General features: G+C 39.7%; 1 protein-coding gene across 7 annotated transcripts in view; it reads right to left on the minus strand.

The window, feature by feature from the left end:
* Positions 1-23,070, minus strand: part of FAR2 (fatty acyl-CoA reductase 2) — a 140,613-nt gene that overhangs the window by 14,052 nt on the left and 103,491 nt on the right. For all 7 annotated transcript variants that reach the window (XM_085311068.1, XM_085311069.1, XM_085311071.1 and 4 more), the window contains 6 exons: positions 22,606-22,781; positions 18,402-18,581; positions 12,415-12,592; positions 11,207-11,251; positions 8,009-8,127; positions 6,338-6,405 (listed from right to left, as the gene is read on the minus strand). In XM_085311068.1, coding sequence (XP_085167194.1) covers positions 6,338-6,405; positions 8,009-8,127; positions 11,207-11,251; positions 12,415-12,592; positions 18,402-18,581; positions 22,606-22,781 — 766 coding nt within the window. The remainder of the gene's footprint in view (positions 1-6,337; positions 6,406-8,008; positions 8,128-11,206; positions 11,252-12,414; positions 12,593-18,401; positions 18,582-22,605; positions 22,782-23,070) is intronic.

Below are 23,070 nucleotides of genomic sequence, written 5' to 3' on the forward strand. Positions count from 1 at the left end.
AAGAAGACGAATATGTGGGTTTTTTTACTTTTTAAAAAATTGAGCTGTTAGTCCTCAAATGAGTTTGAGAGCTACAGCATCGATCTGTGTGCATGCTACAGTTTACCCTCTAAGCTTATGTTACAAATAGAAAATCAGATGAGAATCTGCAAGTCACAAGAAGCATCTAGATCATCCTTAGATAAGCAGATTTCAATTGCAATATTCAGACAGTGCTCTCATATATCTGTGACTGATTCATTGCTGTAGTTCAAGTATTGATTTTTGCTTTACTCCTTCTAAGTGTAAGTAATGGCAACTGCAGGAGGCTTGTTAGACACTTCTTCATGGCTGAGTTTAGGCAAAAAGGCTTTTAAAAATAGTACCATTTAATTTTAGTGCAAGGTCATAATTTGTTTTTATGTTTGGTATGCTGCAAGTTTGGTATGCAAGGTATGCTGAAGACCAGTCCTCCTAAAACTCATCATGCATCTGAATGGCTAGAGCTGGCATCCCTTCTGTTTTACTTAGCCATGCTGCAAAAATGTGGTTATCTTGTGGACTGCAGTGTGGAAAAGTTTTCTCTGCAGCATTTCACTGTCATAAATGAAAGATAGAAGTATCTAAACAGTTGCTATTGATTATATAATCGATAGAATTTACTAATGGAATAATTTCCTTATTTCCAAGCATGTTCACAGGATGTAGCAGTGTATGGAAACACACTTTGGGCAAGTAGTTCACAGAATTCACAGTGTTTAGACCTAAGCCCCAGAGGTGTCTGCCTCAGGCACAGACAGACCTGACTCTGGAGCCGTGGGAAACACTCAGACACAAACCTGCTGCTGTGAATATCAGAAAATGAGGACCCCCCCAAGRGGAACCAAGCCCCACAACATTGTTGAGCAGGCTGGCAATTGCCTCCAGAGAAGTGTTAGCCCAGGCAGATGAGCGTTTCAGGGGTACCGCAAGTATCAGTAAGAAGGAGTTCCTTGAGAACAGAAGTCTGCAGGGAGAGCATTTGCTGTCGTGCACTGTAACGAGCAGCTGGGCTGCCTACTTGGGAAGAGGGATCCAGCTCAGGGTACTGATAAATTTGTCAATGGCTTTGCCAGCTGAAGAGGAGCTACTCTCCCCAGTAGCAGATTTACCACCTCAATTACCACCTGTCTCAGTTATGATGGCAGAGATGCACATACGTGTATTCCCTAATCCTCTTCTGTCAAAATGACAAGGATTATTAGCAAAGATCTCCTATTTAAACTTTCCCATGTCGTTTTGCCTGGCTGGGATGCCAACTGGAGTGGTTTTACTGAAGATCTGAAAAGGTGGTAACTTCTGACGGGGGAGTGGTGTTAAGCAGCTTGGGATGGCCTACTGGGAAGGAACCCGTTGTCCTGGCTCACTCCTGGCAGAGTCAGTCTCTGTCTGAAGAACGAATGAGATTTCCTTCTCTCTGCATTAGCAGCACAGTCATTTATTGTAATTATAATATGACAAAGCCCTAAATGGCTATGGCTTGCACAAGGATACTGAAGGATACTTGAAAGACTGTGGGGAAACAGGAACATCTGAGAGCCTCCCTTGGCATCTAGTACCTTTGGAGGAAAGAAGAAAACAGCACAAATGGGGATAAATCAGCCTCGCCTGAGGCCTGCTCCTACTTCTGAGAACAGCAGCAAGCTGTTGTGTTCAGATGCCACAACATGAGGGCACTGGGTGCAGAGGCCGGGGCTTATTTGATTTGTGAAGGGATCAACTCACACTTCAGAGAGAGTTGGCTGTATGCGCCCTTCCAAATATCTCATGGTTCAGGAAAGCAATCCAATGGTCTGTGTTTTTTCTCCCCCTAAAGTAATTTCTCCAAGAGATACATTAAAATCCCAGTTAATGTACAAACTGTCATCTGCTTATCAATATTTACTTAATTTGATTTGGTCTCTTCTTTTCCTGATGCGATTCTACCAGTTTTACTAGGACCCATGGACATTTTGGAATTGTGGTATTGTTTTGATATTGTCTGCAGCAAGCATTTAAGGTTTGCTCTATATTTGTTCAAAACCAAATACTAATACACTTCAAATCTAGTTTTCAGTGGTAAACTGGTTGAAAAGGTTTTAGTTTAGAAATATGTTAAAAAAAACTACTGCCTTTCGTCTTATTTTTGGCATCTTTGGCCATGACAGCAAGAAAAAAAAAAAATCCATGTTCCCATTGGACAATGGAGCCATTGTCATTTCAGATCAGCAGCCATAGCACCTTTCTCATGTTAAGTACTTGACATTACAGAAAAGCAGCTGCTGCACTGTGCTGTGAAATTCTTTGTGGGGTAAAAAACAGACATATCAAGAATGGCTGAGGTATGTGCTGAGCACTTTAGAGAATTCTGCAAGTCAGGAACGAAAGCTGTGCTGTTTGGAAACACTCTTAAGTGGGCAGTAAGTCCAACCCAAAAATCTTACTGAAAGGAAATTAGGAAAATGTCAATTTACCATAAGTGGGAACAGTTAATGCTATGCGTRTTTTATTTTTGAAACTCCCTTAACCTGCCATGCATTGACTCACCACAATTCCACTGTTTCCTAATTGCTGGGAAGTGCTCGACTTCACAAGCTTAATAACGCTATTTTAAATTGTATCAGAACAAAAAGAAAGAACCAGACAGGTGAGACAGGAGAAGAATGCTGAAACAGAAACTCATCACCCCTAGGAGTAACTGAAATGACTTAGCTGATGGTCGTTCGTCTCCTGCCAGTGTGCAAAAAAACAGCAGCAAATTCTGTAACGCAATGGCAAATTTCACAGGGTGAAAATTAGACATCAATCTCTCTGACCATCAAGGATAAATGCAAATTAAACTTTCATGCACTGAACACCATTTTAAAGTCTGCTTTAAGAATCAGTTCTGACCAGAAATTGCAAAACATAATTCACGTATGACTAGTAGCACTTACATTGCAGCAAAGGACAGAGTGCCKCCTCARCAAGTTGGCTGATGATACCAAGCTGGGAGGAGTGGCTGATACATCAGAGGGCTGTGCTGCCATTCAGAGAGACCTGGACAGGCAGGAGAGCTGGGCAGAGAAAAACCTCCTGAGGTTCAAAAAGGGCAAGTGCAGAGTCCTGCACCTAGGAAGGAATAGCGCCATGCACCAGTACAAGCTGGGGGCTGACCTTCTGGAGAGCAGCTCTGCAGAGAAGGACCTGGGAGTGCTGGTGGATGACAAGTTGACCAGGAGCCAGCAATGTGCCCATGTGGCCAAGAAAGTTAATGGTCTCCTTGGGTGCATTAGGAAGAGTGTTGCCAGCAGGTCGAGGGAGGTGGTCCTGCCMCTCTACTCAGCCCTGGTGAGGCCACACCTGGAGTACTGTGTCCAGTTCTGGGCTCCCCAGTGCAAAAGAAATGTGGAGCTACTGGAGAGAGTCCAGCGTAGGGCTACGAGGATGATCAGAGGGCTGGAGCATCTGCCCTATGAGAGGCTGCAAGAGCTGGGCCTGTTCAGCCTGGGGAAGAGAAGACTGAGGGGGGATCTTATCAATGTGGATAAGTACCTGAATGGAGGGTGTCAAGGGGATGGGGCCAAACTCTTTTCAGTTGTCCCGTGTGACAGGACAAGAGGCAATGGACACAAATTGAACCAGAGGAAGTTCCACCTGAATATGAGGAGGAATTTCTTCACTGTGAGAATGACAGAGCACTGGACCAGGTTGCCCAGAGAGGTTGTGGAGTCTCCTTCTCTGGAGATATTCAAAACCCGCCTGGATGCGATCCTTTCTAACATGCTCTAGGTGACCCTGCTTGAGCAGGGGAGTTGGACTAGATGAGCTCTAGAGGTCCCTTCCAACCTTACCGATTCTATGATTCTATGAAAGCAGAATACAGAATACTTCTTCAGATTAATACTGTCTGTTCACATTTTTGTGGTAGTGGGGAAAATAACAGTAGTAATGGTAGAGAATACAAGATAAATTCCAATGAACCACAGTATTTGTAAAAGAAATAAAACAATTCAAGTTCTTTCTAACACTTGAAGTTTGTCTGTATTTGGAAATCTGTAGAACAAGCTGGTCTGCAGTGCATCTTCCAGCATAAACCTTTATCTGGATATCTATTTTCAAATAATGCTCTTTTAGATCTCTTGCTTTTCCCTCCTTCCAATCTCATCACCCTGTATTCAAAATGTCACACTGAAGATTCTGTATTCTATTTTCATTCCAATAATAGTTCCTAGTGTAAGTATTTTTAACCTGGTAGTCCACAGGCAAGCTCTATGTTTAATTTGAACTGGAGTGTTAAGTCCCATTGCAGGTGACTCACATTCCCCATCTTTGTTTCTTAACAACTTCCAGTCTTACTCTTGTCATTTTCAGTTACACATCCACTGACATCCTAGTCTCCCTAGATACTTAGAATAAGTTCTCTCTATTGATCTTTTGTTTCCCATTGGTCTGAATCAGATAGCTTCTTTCATGCTAGGGGAAATAAAAATTCTGATGAATGAGGAATGAGGATCAGTTGATCAGAATAAGGATCAGTTGAGAAAGTCTGCCATATATAGGAGATTTTAGAATTATGTGTATTTATCAAAAATGAATTGATAAGAGACTGATTTGAGAATTCAAACCTAATACAAAGGTCTTTATGCCATCGTAAGACATGATAAAGCTTTCCCAGAATTATTTCTTAAACCATGCAATGACTTTAAGGGCAAAATTTTGCTCAGATACTCTATCCTAATTCTGGTTCATGAAACTACAAGTAATATCCCTCTGCAGCCCGCTGATCTCGGGAAAACTGTAGGTACAACATGTGGTGGAAAGAACTCCAGTGTCAGTTAAAGAGAAAATTTTGCCTTGAACTGCTCATGCACTGAGTTTGCAATATTTATCAAGATACAACTAGATGGGGCTGAACTACAGATAATGCAAGTTTCTACTGCACTCAGAGGATTTCATTGCAATATCCATAGTTATTAGCAGAGTGACAATAAGATCAACTACAATATATTGATACATTGGCATTTTCATCAGTAAAATTACACTGAATATGAACTAGAAAAGCAAAGCTCAAGTGGTCCTGTTACAGTGGCTGTAGCCTCAAGTAGCAGCCTGTGGACAGATATATATTACCCCTATGAAAAAGCCATGGAAGTTCTGACTTGTACAAGTTGTAGTTACATTTTTGGACAATTAATCTATAAAACCTTGCCTCTTTTCTCAGGCTGCGTCAAACCACAACATTAGATTTTGCATAAGAAATATTTCAGGAATCTGATTTTCTTACAGCTCAGCCAATTGTTAAAGACTTTTCCTTACTAGATCACTCGATCAAATCTTATGRAAGGACATTAGTAGGACTTTCAGACTAGCCTTATTTTGAAAATGCAATTATGAACTGATTCTGTACTGACTTACAATTTTCTAGGTACACAATGCAAAGGGAGATACAAAACAAAGGCTGAGAGGTGAAATACTACTGTAGCAATTTGCCAGCATTCTCTGTTGCAAAAGTGTGAATGTTCATATAACACAGAAAACATATGAGGCTCCATGTGTCTATCCTTCAATGCACTGGCAGTTTGTAATATTTCACAGTATACAGCTGAGCCTAATTCTGCTGCTTCGCTTCAGTGGCAGCTTTTCACTGTAACAATGTCAGTATTTGTCTCTCTTTCACCACTAACCTCAGAAGCACATCAGATTTGAATCATAAAGACAGCCATGAAAATCACTGCAAAATCAAAATGCAAACTGTTCTTGAAGCAAATCTATCATTTCTGAATTTGTCTTCCCAGATTTTCACGAGATTTGCACAGAAAGAGAAGGAAAGGCTGCTGTATTCTCTCTTAATACATTAGTTTTCAAAGTTCTGAAAATCAGAGTTTTCTTTATAAGAATGCAAGATTCACTGTAAGGGTTCTCCAAGTGATTTCAAACCATGACAAAAAACAACAGCCAAACTGCAGAAAAGGAAAATATCTAGCCATGGCTATATAGAGTATCTTCTTATAGATATAAGATATAGATCTATAGATATAAAGTCTGGTTCTCTATTGCTTTTTCTGCCACACTAAAACTTCAGTTCAGCAAAGCGTATACTTTGCTGTGTTGTTACACAGCAAAGTATATTTGCTGATTATTGCCCACAATTAAAACCAGGTAAGTGCTTTCTTGAATGAATGCCTAGAGCCAAGATCTTTTGCTCACAGGACCGACACTGATTGCAACTGGGACTCCCACATGCCATGTGAATGGTAGATGCTGAATGTCATCTATATATACAGGGAGAACATTTTCAAAGCCTCGCCAAGCAATGCTATTGAGGTTTGCTATACTCTAGTTTTAAATTAGACCTTACCCATTTCTCCCCAGAAGAAAGGGTTGATTCCACCTGTTGTACAATTGTACACCAACATGTTTTTTGGTCTGGAAAAAAGAAAAAAAGTATTTTTTTTAATGTGGGAAGAAAAACACCCAAAGCTTTATTAATGGACCATGAAAGCTAATAGCCCAAGAAACAATAATTTTATCTCATAGAAGAATTACATGGGTTCATTTTTCATAAATATGAAAATAAAATATAAAACATGAAGTTCAAATAAAATTCAGTCAGATTCTAGAGAGCACATAATAAAGACAGATGAGGCTTGAGACGAATTACTACCCTATTTCATGAAGTTTGCATTTCTCTGATAAGGTTTAGGATCTAATTTTCCTCAATAATGTCACCTGCCCTGAGGGATACTGATCTTCTAAATAGAAAAAAAAAATTACACCCATACACACTGTTCTTCAACAGAACTTAAGCCTGAAATTCTCTCGGAGAAATATAATTTGTAGAAGGCTCAGGCTTTTGTTTTTTGTATAGAGATTATTAACCTTGGGGTTTGCCCAGCTAGATGAAGCTTAAATCAAGTTCTGTTGATGCTCCTTTAACCAAATAATTATTTATATGGGAACTAGATTAAAAACATGTATCTTCTGCCAACAAACAGAAAAAAAAAAATGGCAGCTTCTACCATAGCTGGAGTCAGGAAGTCTACCTATGGCACTGATTGCTGCCTATTACACACTTTTCTGTTTTTCCATCTTTTTAGGACTGACCATAGACCAGTGGGAGGAAGAGGGTGGAAAGATCAGGGGAGAGGCTGTATTTTTTTTTCCCCCAGAAGCGTAAGTCTGAGCTGTTTTGTCTGTTCTGAAGAAGGGGGGGAAGAAACTAAGAGGAAAATAATTCTGAAAAGCTGGTGAGCTGCCTTTGAAGTTTCTTTTAAGATCCCTGCATTTACATTACTGTATGCAGCTTTTTTCCATCCTCAGCTCAGAGGACATAGTCTGTCTTCCAGATTAAAATATTTCTGTCTCTTATTTGCCTTATATTTATTCCACGGGGTTGCAAAAACCTCTGGAATAATTCATGTGGTTAGTCTGTAACACCTCCTACATAATGCTTAAAGGTCAGAACCAGAAGTTCATGTGAAAAGATTTCAAATCCTTAATGTCACTTACAGGTATCCTTCTCAACAAAGCAACAAATGAGATTTTTAGATCATCTCCCCTATCATACAAGCCCACAATGTATTTATATCATACAATGTTTTCCATGAAAGACACACAGGGAATCTTCACCAGGAACCTCAGAAGCCAGCTACAAAGTGACTCAACATAGCTGAGAAAGGAGATTGAAGAAAACACTACTGAGAAGAGGCAGTAAGCTGCAAAGATCTTGGACTTCAGAAAAGTAACTTTTGAGAGACTTGTCAGCTGAGCTTACACTGCATGGAGACACAGTACACTGCATGGAGACACAAATATCATCTGTAGCTTTAGAGATTTCCTTACTCCCTGAAGTCTGCCTTCATTGTTTCTACTGCTCTTAGTCCTTGCCAGCCTGGGAAGAAATGTTAGAACTAGGAAATCAACTAGGCTCTCATGTAGGTATTTGTCTAACTCATGTCCTACTTTCCTTTACAGCCCAGATAAAATTATAGCATGGGTTAATCTGGTATAAAGAGGAGTGCCTTCCCACCTGTGCACGGCAGTATACCACCCAGCTGTGAGGGTCAGGTTGATGACAACGTCTACTGGAATCATGTCTGCCACCGCTTCATTATTGGCGATGACGGTTCGCAGAATCCCTTTACCTGCCTGCATGACAAAGGAAAACAGTCATTGACAGCAAGGCCACATTAAGATTTCTTCACCTTTGAGTGAGGACAGACCTTTACTTTAGCACTTTCCAAGCCTGACATCTGCTGCAGACCTTTGTTTTGTTTCTGTGAAAACAGACATGAATCTCATGTGGATCCCTCTGTTCTGTGTTTTCAGGAGAAGTTAAACACACCTTGCACTTCTCCAAATTTTTTATCTGTTAGGTACAAAAAGATAGTCAAGACATGGCTCCTGACATGACGATTTAAAATAAAATTCAGTAAAAGACAAAGTACTGAGAACCAAAGAGGAAAGGCAGGCAAGAACATGAAAATTTTGACTTTCTTTGCTTGGAAGTGAATTTGTCAGGAGTCAGGCTCCAGAAACACACACACACCACAAATATAAATATAAATATAAATATAAATATAAATATAAATATAAATATAAATGTAAATATAAACAAGTATAAACACAAATATAAACACACACACACACTTGAATGTCTGTCAAGGGTTTCCATGATCATCCATTAGTCTTTGGAGGTACAACAGGACAGGCATGTCTGGGAGAGGCTTAAAAGAGCAGGTGGCAACAACGTGCCACACTTGATTAGAAATACAGAAATGTGGAGGTGAAGTGGGGGAAAGAAATTAATTGAGTGTGTCAGGATTGTACAGAATAAATAAGAAGYTCCAATAGCAGAGTCAAGGTTGGAATTAAGTTAAATAGTATGCAAGGTATAAAATGTGATGAGTTTGAGTTGCATGAAGAAGATGAGAACCCAGTGGGTAAATAAAGTGGTGAAACACGGAAGTAGAGAGCTTTTATAATTTAGACTCATGCAAAACAAAAGGGAAATGACTGAATTGAAGGGGCAAAGGAATTTGCTCTACAGATCCAAGGATATTTAAAAGTCAAGGCAAAGGAATATGATGATATGTTTTATGATGTTTTTTGTTTTTTATTCAACAAACAATGCTTCTCCCCACAGCAGCTGGAGAAACTGCAGGTGAACTATTAGAGTATCAAGAAAAATTCAATTTCCCATTTTTAATGAATATTTAGAAGAAATATGTTTATGCATGGAACAAAATGATCAGACTCAAATATGTGGTGGCTACTGAGGAAGAATCTTTGCAAGTATTGCCGTTCAAATTCTGCCTGGATCACCCCCCCAAGATATCCGAACCAAAATTGAATTTCGCATTGTTTTCCATAAAAGATGAGCTTGGGTTAGAAGTCGTAAGTAAGTATTTTAGTATGGGGAGACTTTAAGAAACATGTCACTTCCCCTCTGCTTTCTCTATGCTTAATTAAGGCTAATAAAGTTACCTGACTAGTAAATGTGCTTTCAAATATAGTTGACCCAGAGAGCTGGTTATAATCAAACATGTTCCAGAGAAACCCATAACGCAGATGTTTGTGGGTTAGTTTTTGAACTGCCACACAGAAATTTCCATTACACCATATCAAAGCACATTAATTCAGAACAGGTATGTTTTTTCTCCTCAGAAGATGAAAGTCTCTTGGGCTTGGTAATAGTAAATATTTTTCACTTCCAGAAAACTAGTAACAGTCCAAATAAGTTTGGTAGCAACAAGGAGATGGTGCCAGACAAATACTGTCTGCTGCATTCAGGGAAGCTAGGAATTTCTGCTTTGAAGAACAGAAAACTGATAGTTACTTGCATGAGTGGCAAAGGTGAAACTTAAAAAAATAGGCAAGCTCCTGTGCAAGTTTCCAAGGTGGACATTTTGAAAAAACAACTGTAATGCATGACAAAATTTCTAAATACTTAGCCATTAAGTGTTTTTCACTTGTTGACAGTTAAGACAAAAAAAAAAAAGTGAAAAAATTTTTTATATGACAAAAGATTTGATTGGCATGTTCTTATATGGCTGAAAGCATTTAGACTTTGGCCTGTGTTTCACAATGTATTGACTTGTGATCCATGTATGACAGCTAGCTACTCTATTACTTAAGTCACTCACTCACAGGGAATAAAAAGTAATACAAATTCTTACTATTTTGCTCAGTAGTTATCCACACCAGTGCCAAGCAAGAATATAATGAAGCATCCACATGACTGCACGAGTCTGAATGGATAGTTACACACTGAATGTGAATAGTTATACTATTTGGATGTACTCTGCACAGGGACAATTACTGTGCATGGCAATGGAGAATGAGATCTAGAACACTTATTATTGTAGAGTAGTCATAAATTATAGCAGTGGACATAGCAAAAACACATATAAAGATAAATGAAAATATAAATAATATTATCTGGTATTTGTATTAAGGTAATCCAGCCAGGAAAATTAAGTTCTGTTGTAAGATCCAGGCTTTGACATCTGGGCATTACTGCTAGTTTCAGGAATGAATCTTTTGTCCTTTCTGTGAAAATTTCCTCAGATTTGCCTAAAGCTCTGAAAACTTCAATTCATATTTAGTAGGCACAGATTTCTTGAAGCATGACTGAGATATTCTCCAATGACTGTACCCATGATGAGCACACATCAYCCTCACAGAGCTGTTACATGGTTAATCAGACAAGTATTCTCAGGACCCCATAGAGTAACAATATATATGCTCTATCCCAGGGTCCTGAGCAGGAGTTCCTCCAAAATTGTTTTCCTAGTTGCCTTCTTCATTCAGCCACCAGAATAACTCTCTCCTGAGACCTAAGTGGTCTTCAGAAAGGTACAGAACCTTTGGAAAAACTATGGTGTGATTTAATTAAAGAGTATATGCTTACGGAGCAGAGTGTAAACAGAGTTTTAAACACTGTCTTATATCTAGTAACCTGAGATATTTAAAGGGATGTTGATTTGTAGCATGAATATTCTTTCAGTTGTCTTTTTTTTTGAATGCTGCATGAACAGAAAATCTGTCAGGTGCCACAGGCATATAGAAGTCTGGTAAGTGTGTGACATATCTTTCTACCAGATTCAGAAAACTGCTATGATCCTTTTTTTCCACACAGTTTCTGAGTAGGGCTTGAATAGTGACTCGACAGTTACTCTGTACTAGCTCTTAATTCCCCTCAAAGTGGCATAGTAACTACACCTACTGCAACAAAGATTCCACTTGTCCCGTTGAAGCTGTCAATCCAACCCTGCAAAAAAGAAAAAGCATTACTATTTCTTTCAACGATATGTTGCTTACAGAGGCTCCACAATGGTGAGAGAGTTATAACGCCATAGTATAGATGAAGTAGCAAAGAGACAAGARTTAAGAAGGATGCCAGCCTATCTGGGACAGTTGCCAGAAAACAAACCGGTACAAAGTATTTAAATGATTTTAAATAGAGGATACCATGTATGACACCTCATACTGTCTTCAGTTTACTCATCAGCAATAGATTCAAATTATGTTTTAGCAACAAGCTATTTCTTTTAGGACAATAAATTGTTACATGAATAAATGCTGGCTTTAAAACACTATGCTGTCTTGGTGCTGTCACATTTGCTGAATACAGTCGTATATATCTGTTGCATATAGTGTGGTATATATCCATGTTGTATAGATGTCACTAAGACTGATTTGATTACTCCAGCTATCTTCTATGGCAAGGAGGAGAAGAGTACTGCTCTTGACTTTTGAATCCCATCCCACTTCAGGTCGGGGAAGCTGCCTCTTGTGGGAACTGGAATTAAAAGCAATGATGTGCAGGCTGACCTGAAATGGCTTTACGGCAYTGAATATAATTTGCTCTGTCTTTCCAAGATGGGGAGTTTGCCCATAGCCTCAGCTATATCTCAGACATCTTTGGTATGTTTCAAGTTGCATGAAAGGCAAAGGTGACTTTATGTTGCCTTCCAGTTTGGCTGCTGTGCTAGAGCGTATTATTGCCACTAGTATATTTAGGCTAGCAAATTATTTTAGTCCAAAAGTACAGCTGCATTTAATCTCACAGATGACACATTTGTATTTGCAGCGGCCCCATATGAGTGTGAAATCACTAAATTCAACAAATTAGCAATAAAAGGCGAAGATATTAGGCAACTGTATATGAACTTTATCAAAAGATTTCAAAGACCATGTGAGGTTTAGGCTGCTCCTCGGTACCTCATTAATAGCTTAACCAGAAGGTTTGCTGTTCTGCACTGACACAGATCCTCTCCACTTTTCCCATTTGCTTTCCTATAAACTGGGACCCTGTTTCTCAAGTGAACCATGCTGCAAGTAGGGTCAGCCTCTTGGAAGTGCAGCAACTGCAACTCTATTAAAGGGCTCTCACTTGGGAACTGCTATGGAAAGAAGAACAATCATGCTTACTGGGAAAGGCTCATGCCAGCTAGCTCCCACAATAGATGGCCTGATGATAGCAATGTTCAGGTTTCCTTTCTCTTGCTGAATCAGGTATTCTGACAAGGCTTTGGTGTAGGTATAGGTGTTGGGCCAGTCCCCAAGCAGCTTGGGTGTGATGTCTTGAATGATAGATTCATCCAACCACCTGAGGAGGGCAAAAAGGAGATTATCAGTATCATCTGTCACACAGAAAGAGGACTGAGGCAAAAACAAAAACAGTAACAAAAAAGAGCAGTGAGATAGGAATCCTCATCTGAAACAAAGGATGAGCAACTCAAAGCCATTTAAGACAATACAAGGAGTGACTGATTTGTATTTGGCTGAAATAGCTCTATGGGAGAAAAGTTACTTTTTCCTGGAAGTGCAAAATAACTCCCAGTGAGCTCCACAGTATGATGGCTAGTTTGATTACCAGGTATTTATTCTCTCTTATTGTAAAGAAGATCTGTTCAGTGTCTTATGCTACACTGCAATCTGTAGTGCAGATAAGCCATGGTCTACAGTTAGTCTGATTAAGCTTTCCAACCTTGCACTCTTGCTCCCTCATTTTTAGTCAAAACAGCCTCTACACACTCCCAAGTGTATTTCCAGAAGATTCTTAGTAACCTTGTGTTACCAAACTAAGTAGCATTACAAAAGTTTCAAAAGTTATAACTAGTTACTACAGTGATATTTCAGTTATACCAATTAGAAAGACCCTTGCAAGAACACTTTCTGCACAGTGTCCTCAGACTCTGCTAGTTTGCAGGTAAGCAATGACACAAAATTCTGGCTGATTCTGCTTCAATCAGAAAAACAGTATGCCTTAGGGGAGGTCTGTGTTCTTGTTTCTTTCTGAGAAAGGGCCTTGTGCACTTAGTTGCCTGTCTGTAGAAAGAAGTGAGGAACAATGGTTTTGCTACTGCAAGGAAAGCTGGTTTGGTTTGTATGCTGCACATTGGGTTTAAGAAATGTGAGAAAGATACTACTGATTTTATACAAGTATGCTCCCATAGAAAATTAGGAAACTCTCAGTATCAGCTGCTAAGAAAAGACTGAGTCTTCTTTTAAGGTGTGCAAGTATCCATGTTGACATCCATTAGAATTCGTACATATATAACTTTAAAAATGTGACCTTACTGTTATGGTGCTGCAGTGAGGATGTAAGGCTCAAAGTCTGTCCTGGCAAACTAGCGATACTTCAGTGGTCCTGCCAGCACTTAGGTCTGAAGAAAGGGAACTGGCTGTACTACTAGAGCCCTTGCACACTGCTGCAAATCCAGGACAGGCTTTCAGCAGTCTGATGTTACACCCCTGAATCAAAGACTAACTCCTTATAATCCAATTTGTAATTAAGTCAATGGACTTGCAGGTCAGATGGAATAGGTTTGTTCTTCTCAGGGATATTCCAAGGGTACTGTTTCCTGTGAATCCTCAGTTCACCCTTGCCTTATCTTGAATTTTAGAAACAGGTCAAGGGCAGGAGGAGAACAATAAGGTGGAGATTGTCAGAGTTTGAGAACTACTTGATGAGGCAGATGGAAATATGCCACAAAAAAAAAAAAAAAAAAAAAAAAGTCTGAGAAAACACCGATTCATTGAAATTTAAAGTGTTCTGCAGGGAAGAGTTGATTTCAGTGAGACTTACAGTTTCCGAACTTGTTAAAAAAGAATCTGAGAATTTTTAGTATACAGGCATTTAAATTTAAAAATTAATTTTAAAAAAAAGCTATATTCAGAAGAAAATAGTTTTCTTTGCAACATGAGACCCATGTATCAGAAACAAGACAAAAAAAGTGTCTATGTAAACCACAAATATGAACTATGCAGAGGTATGTCAAGCATTTGGGCAGTTATGGACCTCAACTGCCACAGTTCCAAAGCTAAATTGCCATTAATTAACAAACTTTCAAAAGGAGATACCTATTTCTTTGCAGTCTAGGTGAAGACTATATTCACTTGGGAATTCATATTTAAGTGCATGCAAGGTTTTTTTTTCCTCCTCCTTCTTTTATTTAATAGCTCACAGGTTAGCGTTTCTTACAAAGCACAGATGCGTGTAGGACCAGAAGTAAAAGAAATTCCTCCTTCCCTTGTCCTTCCAGACAGGTCTCTATTGATGTTTAAGTAGTTATCAAGAGACACATGCTCCAAACTCAAGGGCACCACGCTACCAGGTGATTTAAGCTACCAATATTACGATCAAGGAAGCACTGAGGTGACAAGTCAGCAAGGCAAAGTTTCTACTCCCCTACATTTTCTGTGACCTACTTTGAAGATTTTTCAAATGCTAAATCATAAAGCAACTGCTTTTGCTCACTGCTGCCACGATCTTATAGGAATGAGATGCAAATTACACAGTTAGTAACCCCCTTCTTCCACCACATATATGCACTAAATGATTTTAACCCAGAAAAATATAATTGTCAGTGTTTACATTTTGCATTAATAAGACACACTCTTTTCTATAAATGATGACTGACCTTCTACATTTTCGCTAATGACATAGCCAGTTCTGCTGCAGCCTACACTTCACTGTGTGCCATGTTCCTTACCTCAGCACACCCTTCAAAGCTGATTTTCCTCAGCTTTAGATTAAGGCAAACCTCAATTAATGTGACAGATTATATGTTTCCTCTATTGGCCTGGCAGCACTTAGAAGTGTGAATTTTGGTTTATACTGATTAAGCCAAAGGCTTTAGTTGCAGGTAAGAATCAAAACATTTCAAAGCAGAGACAGATTAGGAGGGAAAAAAAAAAAGAGAGAGAGAAACAACCTGGAATTCTATGTGAGATTTCAACTGCGTAAAGAATCATAAGTATATATATAAATTGCATGACCAAATGAACTGTTAAATGGATCTGTTATTTAGCCTGGTTGTAAGGTCATGTTTTTTAATATAYTTGCAGAAATTCTGCTCTTCTACTTACAAAGCTTTGTGATGCATTAACCCTTTAAAAATGCACACTAACAGCATCTGAAGCCAGGCAAACTGCTGCCCAGCAGAACACATATGCCTGCACACCCCATTCCAGTTTTGCCAGCCCTGGTTCCTATCTGAGAAAAGGTTTCAAATAGCAGATACACTGGCAAGGTAGATGTTAGCCTCAGTTTTAGATTTATATATGAACACTTTCAGACAAGTGTTGTTTGCCACACAAATGAAAGTTTTCACAGTTGACTGGTGCAAAACATGACCTATATTTCTTCCCCCTTTTTGAAAAAGTCTTTATATTTCTTTTCATACTTTTTTTGGCTCTTTTTGAAGGGAATATGTTCATATCTGTTAATCTTCTTTATCTGAAACCTTCTTTACCCAGATAGCCCCATATTGTTTCTTCCACTTACCTGGTGAATAATAGAGGATTCATCTTTCCATCCTGCAAATCCTGCTTTGTCTTCCTTTCTCTCCAAGTAATCCTCTGCCTTTCACATTCTCTCTGTTTCCTCTGTGCCATTCTGTCTTTGTCTCTTCCTTACCTTTCTTTCCTAGCGTCCTATGGACTTTCTCTTTCCTACCCCCCTCTGCGGCTCATTGCCTCTCCCTTGTCCATTCCTTATGACCTCCAGAACAGTTTCCAACTCAAACTCTTTTCCTGACCTTGAAGATTTTCAAGGTGATTTTCAGCATGGCCCACCTGATACCTTTGAAGGCCATAGCTGCCTTTGCTGTGAGTAATTAAAACACTGTAAAGAAACAGATTAATTCTTGCAGATAGCATGCTGTGACTATCTCATTAACAGTATCATAAGGACAGAGGAAAAACTAAAACAAATTGAAAAAGCATGCAAAAAAGCAACAAAAAAAAATCAAATTATTTGACTCAGAAAAAACAATCAAACATACTACCATGATAAACACATTGAAGAACATTTCTGAAAGTCCATCCTCCATCACTCAACCTTTCCTTTATACTTCCTTCTCTCTGCTGCACATGCAAATTATGGTATATGAATTCTTTATGTCTTATATGAAGCAACAGAATTAGCTATGTCTGGGGTGGCCAGGCACTTCTGCATGCTTCTGATTAGCATTCAGTTCTTTGCTGAACTCTCTTTATCTGAGTCATCAGCACTAATCATTTCTAAATTTGCAAATGATGCTAAGCTCTTTGGGGCAATGAAATGTAATATTGATTTTGATGAACTCCAAGGGACATCATTTGCCAGTGGGCAAAAAGATGGCAGATGAGCTTCATTGTAGAAACATGTAAGGTAATGCATTTAGGGAAAAAGTAGTCCAAACTGTGCTTAAAGGTTGCTGAACTCAGAACTGGTAGTTACAATTCAGTAAGAGATCTTGGAATCATGGCAGACAGCTCTATGAAACCAGCAGTTCAACGTGTAGCAGCAGTGAAAAAAAAAGGCAATGAAATGCTAAGTGTCACCAAGAAGGGCACTGAGAACATGAAAAGAGTGTCATCCTGGGCTATTTAAAACCTTAGGTACTGCATTCAATTCTGTCTGGCCCTTGCATCTCACGAGGGAGTGGACTGAAGAAAGGCCGAGAGCGAGGGCAACTAAAATGATCCTGGAAACAGAACAGCGGGCTTATGAGGAGAGACAAAAAGGACTAGGATTTTTCAGTCTGCAGAAGAGAAAGTACAGGGTTGATACAAAATAGAGCTTTACAGAACTGCAGAACCAGTGAACGGAGCAAATGTAGAACTGTAGAATTGAAGGAACTTACTAGACCTTGCAATGTGAGAACTACTTGGCCTTCAATGAAACTATCAGGCTGGCAGTCTGAAACTGGTAAAAGAAAGTTTGTTTTTACACAGGAGCTAGGTAACCTCTGGAACCTGCTGCCACTGGAGGCTGCAGAGGCAGACAGTATCAGAAAGAAAAAAAAATCATGGACAACAGTTTCAAAAATGATTGCAAAAAGAATAAACTCCCCTCATACAACATCACTAACTGCTGGGAGACTAGATTTTGCTGAATGCCAAGATTTTCTTGGGGCCTTTGTCAGCAGATTTCTTTATTCTCTCTAATTATTCTTCATTTCAGTAAATTCAATTAAACAAGCCTCTATTGTTCCACCGAGGCCTGAATGCTCGCACTGAACCACGGTTGTGTGAAGACAGTTCAGTCATGGAAAGCAACTATTAGGGGTGTGAATTCGGCAGTACCAGGTGCAGCCCCTGAAGGATGAGCATCTTCTGGCAAGCTTTTCTGAAACTTTTCAAGCTTTTCTAGAATAGCTTATTTCTATTTCATCATCATGTAATTGTGGTTTGATTCTTGCAGAATTGTTGAAACAAGTGGAATCAATGTTGGGAAGCTGGAGAGATAAAGAAGCAAACACATGGGATATGAAAAATTTCAGTCCGTGCTAAGGTAGCAACAGAACTGAGTCTTTCAGAAAGAAGCAGCACAACTCCAATCCTGACAGCAAATACACTCATGTATAATTTATGATGGGCTGACTCAATGTTGGACTCTCACAAAATCACACAGTTATTTTAGAACTGATATGTGGAAAAAATTATTGGTAGCCGGTATCACAGGGTTATTATATATAGTTTATATTATTTTCCAATTCTTTTATGCTTGGAAAAAATATTGTTAAGCTCAACCAAATGATTATCAAACATGCCTTCAGCAACTCTCCTTCAGCAACTCTCCAGATAAAAAGGCTCCAAAATAGAATCTCTATTTCTTCTATTTTTAGAAAACTTCAGTAAAGCTAGTTTCAAGAGAAAATCCAGATATGCCAGACTTACTTGATGAAATTACTTGGGAAGTAAGCCTCAGAACAACCTAGCCTGAAAGCTCTCTCTTATCTTGGCCTCCCTCTCATCGGGGCCAGCATTTATTGCTGTTGTGGGTGTGTGCAGACAAGGCAATAAAACAATAAGAGTAAGTATGAAAGGAAAYTGCACAGTAAAGATTATGTGAACAATTCAACCAGAGGTCATCTGCAAAATGAGGCAAAATCAATGTCAGAAGAAGCTATGCTGTTCCCACTTACTCTACTAAATCAAAGAGCTTCTTTGGCTCAGCAGGGGGTGGGTAAATGACTTCATCTATGCGTTTCCGTACACAGTTTGCATAGGCGGTGGAGATGTGGATGAATGCCTCGAGCTTCTGCATCTGCTGGGCCAGCTCTAGAAGTCGCTGCGTTCCCATAGCATTCAGTTGCAGGGCATGTCTAAAGAGGAGAAAGAAACAAAATGCATTTCAGTGGAAAGAATATATCAAAGCTGAGTGTTATCCAAATCCCTGACAACTTCCTTTCAAAGAATGAAAAGGCAAGTAAGGGCAGGGAAGGAGTCAAAACAGAGAGGTGAGCTTCAATGAAATGCAAGGGCAAAAACAGCTTTCAGAGCAGTGTTACTGCATCCACTCTTCTGGCCACAGAATGCAACTTGGATATTTTCACTCAGTTCAAAGGATTGGAGGTAACATTTTGGTAAAATCTCTAAATCTGGAAGTATGCCCTTACTGGTGTATTTGCCATCCTCTCCTGGAACAAATACTTCCAACACACTCGACCACTGTGGCATCATGGTTCTTATAGTCCCCATCTGACAGTCTCCTTAAGGGACCCCTACTAAACCGAATAGACATGTGGTTTCAGAAAAAGGCAAAGCGACCTTGAGCTGAGAAATACAGATTTATAATGAAAGGAGCTACAATAGAGATGAAAGTTTAAATTCCTGAGGAATGTAGAAGACGGCTGATAAGCAGGAGAGGAAAAGAGTCCTGGTTAGCAAGGTTGACCTTGAAGCATCCAGCATAGCTAGAAGATGTTCTAGGGATTATTTGCAATGGAGCTTAGGGAACATAGACTCAACTTCACTGCATGCTTTGTATTGGAAGAAAGACACTTTCACAGAATCACAGAATGGTTGAGGTTGGAAGGGACCTCTGGAGATCATCTAGTCCAACTTCCCTGCTCATGCAGGGCCACCTAGAGCATGTTGCACAAGATTGCAACCAGGTGGGTTTTGATTATCTCCAGAGAAGGAGACTCCACAACCTGTCTGGGCAATCTGTTCCAGTACTGTCACTCTCACAGTAAAGAAATTCCCCCTCACATTCAGGTGGAACTTCCTGTGTTTCAGTTTGTGCCCACCACCTCTTCTCCTGTTGCACGGCACCACTGAAAAGAGTCTAGTCACATCCCCTTGATACCCCTTCTTAAGGTATTTATAGCCATTCATAATATCCCCTCTCAGTCTTCTCTTCTCCAGGCTAAACAGGCCCAGCGCTAACAGCCTTTGCTCATAGGGTAGATGCCCCAGTCTTCTAATCATCTTCACAGCCCTATGTAGGACTCTCTCCAGTAACTCCACGTCTCTCGTACTGGGGAGCTCAGAACTGGACACAGTACTCTAGATGTGGCCTCTTAGGGCTGAATAAAGTGGCAGGATCACCTTCCTTGACCTCCTGGCAACACTCTTCCTAATGCACCCCATGAGACCATTGGCTTTCTTGGCCACAAGGGCACATTGCTGGCTCATGATCAACTTGTCCATCAACATTACCAGGTCCTTCTCCACAAAGCTACTCTCCAGTAAGTCAGCCACCAGCCTGTAGTGGTGCATGGGGTTATTTCTCCAGTGCAGGACCCTGTACTTGCCTTTGTTGAACTTCATGAGATTCCCCTCCACCCCAGCTCTCCAGCCTGTTCAGATCTCCCTGAATGGCAGCACAGCCCTCTGATATATCAACCACTCCTCCCACCTTGGTAACATCAGCCAACTTGCTGAGGAGGCACTCTCTCCCTTCATCCAGGTCACTGATGAATAAGTTGAACATCACTGAACTGAACACTGAGCCCTGGGGAACTCCACTAGCTACAGGCCTCCAACTAGACTCTGCACTACTGATGACAACCCTTCCTGCCCTTTTTGAAGACAGGAGTGACACTGGCTTTCTTCCAGTCCTCAGGCACCTCTCAAGTACTCCACAACCTTTCCAAGATGATGGAGAGTGGCCTAGCAATAATACCTGCCAGCTCCCTCCGTACTTGTGGGTGCATCCCATCACGGCCCATGGATTTGCAGATCCTGAAGATCTCTAACCTGATCATCCTCAACTAAGGGAAAGTCTTTCTTTCTCCAGACTTTCTCTCTCATCTCCAGGCCCTGGGATTCCTGAGGGCCAGTCTTAGGAGTAAATACTGAAGCAAAGAAGACATTCAGTAATTCTACCTTCTCTGTATCCTTCGTCACCAGGGCTCCCACCCCACTCAGCAGTGGGTCCACTTTCCTCCCTGCAAAGGAAAAGGCTAAGGAAGATGCAATCTGTTCAGTCCAGAAGTAGAATCTTTCAACAACATACTCAAGATTAATAAGAATGCTCTCTTGTACAGTGTATGCCAAAGAAATCAATTACACTACTGTAGATGTCATAATTTGAACAGAAATTGTAATTAGTCCAGATAAATGAAAACAGAATTTAAGAGCATGATGAGCATTTGGATCACAAGATCTAAAGCCAGAGACTTACATTTTTTTTTAGTATAGTTCAACTGAGGGAATAGCATTTTATTTTATAGATTTCTACTTCCTCCTCATCTGTCCCTCTTGCAGGGTGAACGCTTCTATTTTATCTTCCCCTCATATGAAAGCTACTTCTCTGTGTATATCTCTATTCCATTGTGTCCCTTCCGAGATGCGGTGAACACAATCTCACTCAGGATATAAGCACCACATTTCTCCTGAGACATTTTGAGTTCCTTCAGATTTCCAGGGGAATATCATTCAACTCTGGTGATTTGTTATTCCTCATTTTTTGTATCTATATTAAAAACTGCATCTACTAACATTCCGTTATAACAGTTTCTCAGATTTCTGCCCCCAAGACTTCCATCTGGAGAATTCCATAAGTGTACTGCACACTGATGCCATTCATCCATCTAATTTCTCTATTACTGCCTTTCCTGCATCTTCATAGCACTGTTTTTACACCTCACTTGTCTATTGACACTACAGATTCTGCAGCAGGCTTTAGACTTCTGATATATTTAAAAAATATTATTAGAATTTGTGTCTTTAGCAATATTTTGCTCAAAATTTTATTGAGCTACAATTTTGTGCTTTCACATTTAACTTGCTAGAATTTTTGTTCTTATGATATACTTTGTCATTCAAATACAAATTTTGTATGCAGATGATCAATTTGACTGTTTGGTTTAATTTCCTTCTAGCAATCTTCCTTACTTTAAAGTGTAGCTTCCCTTTGATGTCACTGTGGTGTATCTTCATAATATATTTGTTTCTATATTGATTTAAGTACCTTTATGGTTACTAAAGCAGTGAAGTGCTTTGCCTGTTGTATCTTGACCCAATTCTATACACAAGTCCAGATTATATCAAGAGCTTCTTTTTATGAGTTCTCTAATTAGTTGTTCCAAGAAGCAATTACTTATAGTGGACACAGTAAATATGTATTCAACCTATCCAGGAGCAAATGAAGATTGTCATTAGTAATTGAATGTTTTTCAAAAACTGTCAAGATCTGGCAATCGAGATCATCCACTTTGGTTTGTAGGTATTTAGYATTTGCATAGAAGTGCTTACACATTTGGTCTTGGTTTAGTTGCTTATTTCTGCTATTCTTTCTCATCAGAATGCCTGCCTGGATGGGCATTTCCCAAGGCAGTTCTCTCAGAAATTGGACATTTATCTTAAACAGTTAACAATACTGAATCTTGAATATTTTAAAACCTGTGACAGTCTATTTGCCTAAACAATATTTCATTTCCCTCTTCAGCTACTTAAGAATGACAAAGGCCATTAAGACAAGCTTTAGAGTCAGACATAATATAGTTCCACTTCAAGCAGTCTCCAGGTAGTTCCGTCAAAACATTTCCTATTGATCTAAAAAAACACACTCTTTCCTATCCCAGTTTATGGTCACGTTTTACTCTTGGTACATTATAACCCAAGCCTGCAGTACTTCCTTGTGCTTCCATGTAACTTTGCCAAGATACTTCACTTTTGATGTGCATATGCACCTGACRTTTTCAGAGCACTTACATTGCATATTCAATCCCAAACCACATGCATTATGAAAACTTAAATGGAGAATTATTACTGCAACATACATGAGGTGCTCTGAATAACATATTCTGGGCTATCTTAGTGCGATCTATTGAGCATGGTGCTTAGCAATCTACTGAATGGTGCTTAGCAACTACAGAAAACAGGAAAAGCGGGACATACTTCAGTGGTTCATCAAAGCGAACTGTTGCTGCACAGTGGAAGACAATATTGACTCGAGTCAGAAGCTCCTCCTCATCTTCAGCACTGATGGCCAGCTTGGGCTGAGTGAGTTCAGCATTAATAGGCTTAATCTTTTCGTGGAAATTAGGGCAATCTTCTCGGACTCTGTCAAAGACCTTGAAGCATAAACAAACAGAGATCAGGTACAGAATTAGGCTACCAAGATCACTCTGATTAGCAGTCAGTCTGATTACGTCAGTCAACAAAATTAGCCTGAAAGAGAATGACTGGTACCTTTAGAGAGAACAGACAGGTGAGATGATAAAATATTTAATCTGCTTATCACCTCCCGTGGCAAAACCTCGCAGGGGAAACAGAACAAAAATATAGGAGGTTACACAGTGCCCTGAAAAAATGAATCAGAGGCTTCTGATTTTACCCTTCATTTCCTGAATGAGAACAGCC

The sequence above is a fragment of the Rhea americana genome, unplaced genomic scaffold (genome assembly GCF_003343005.1).
Source record: "Rhea americana isolate MKP2758 unplaced genomic scaffold, rheAme1 scaffold_330, whole genome shotgun sequence".
NCBI lineage: Eukaryota > Metazoa > Chordata > Aves > Rheiformes > Rheidae > Rhea > Rhea americana.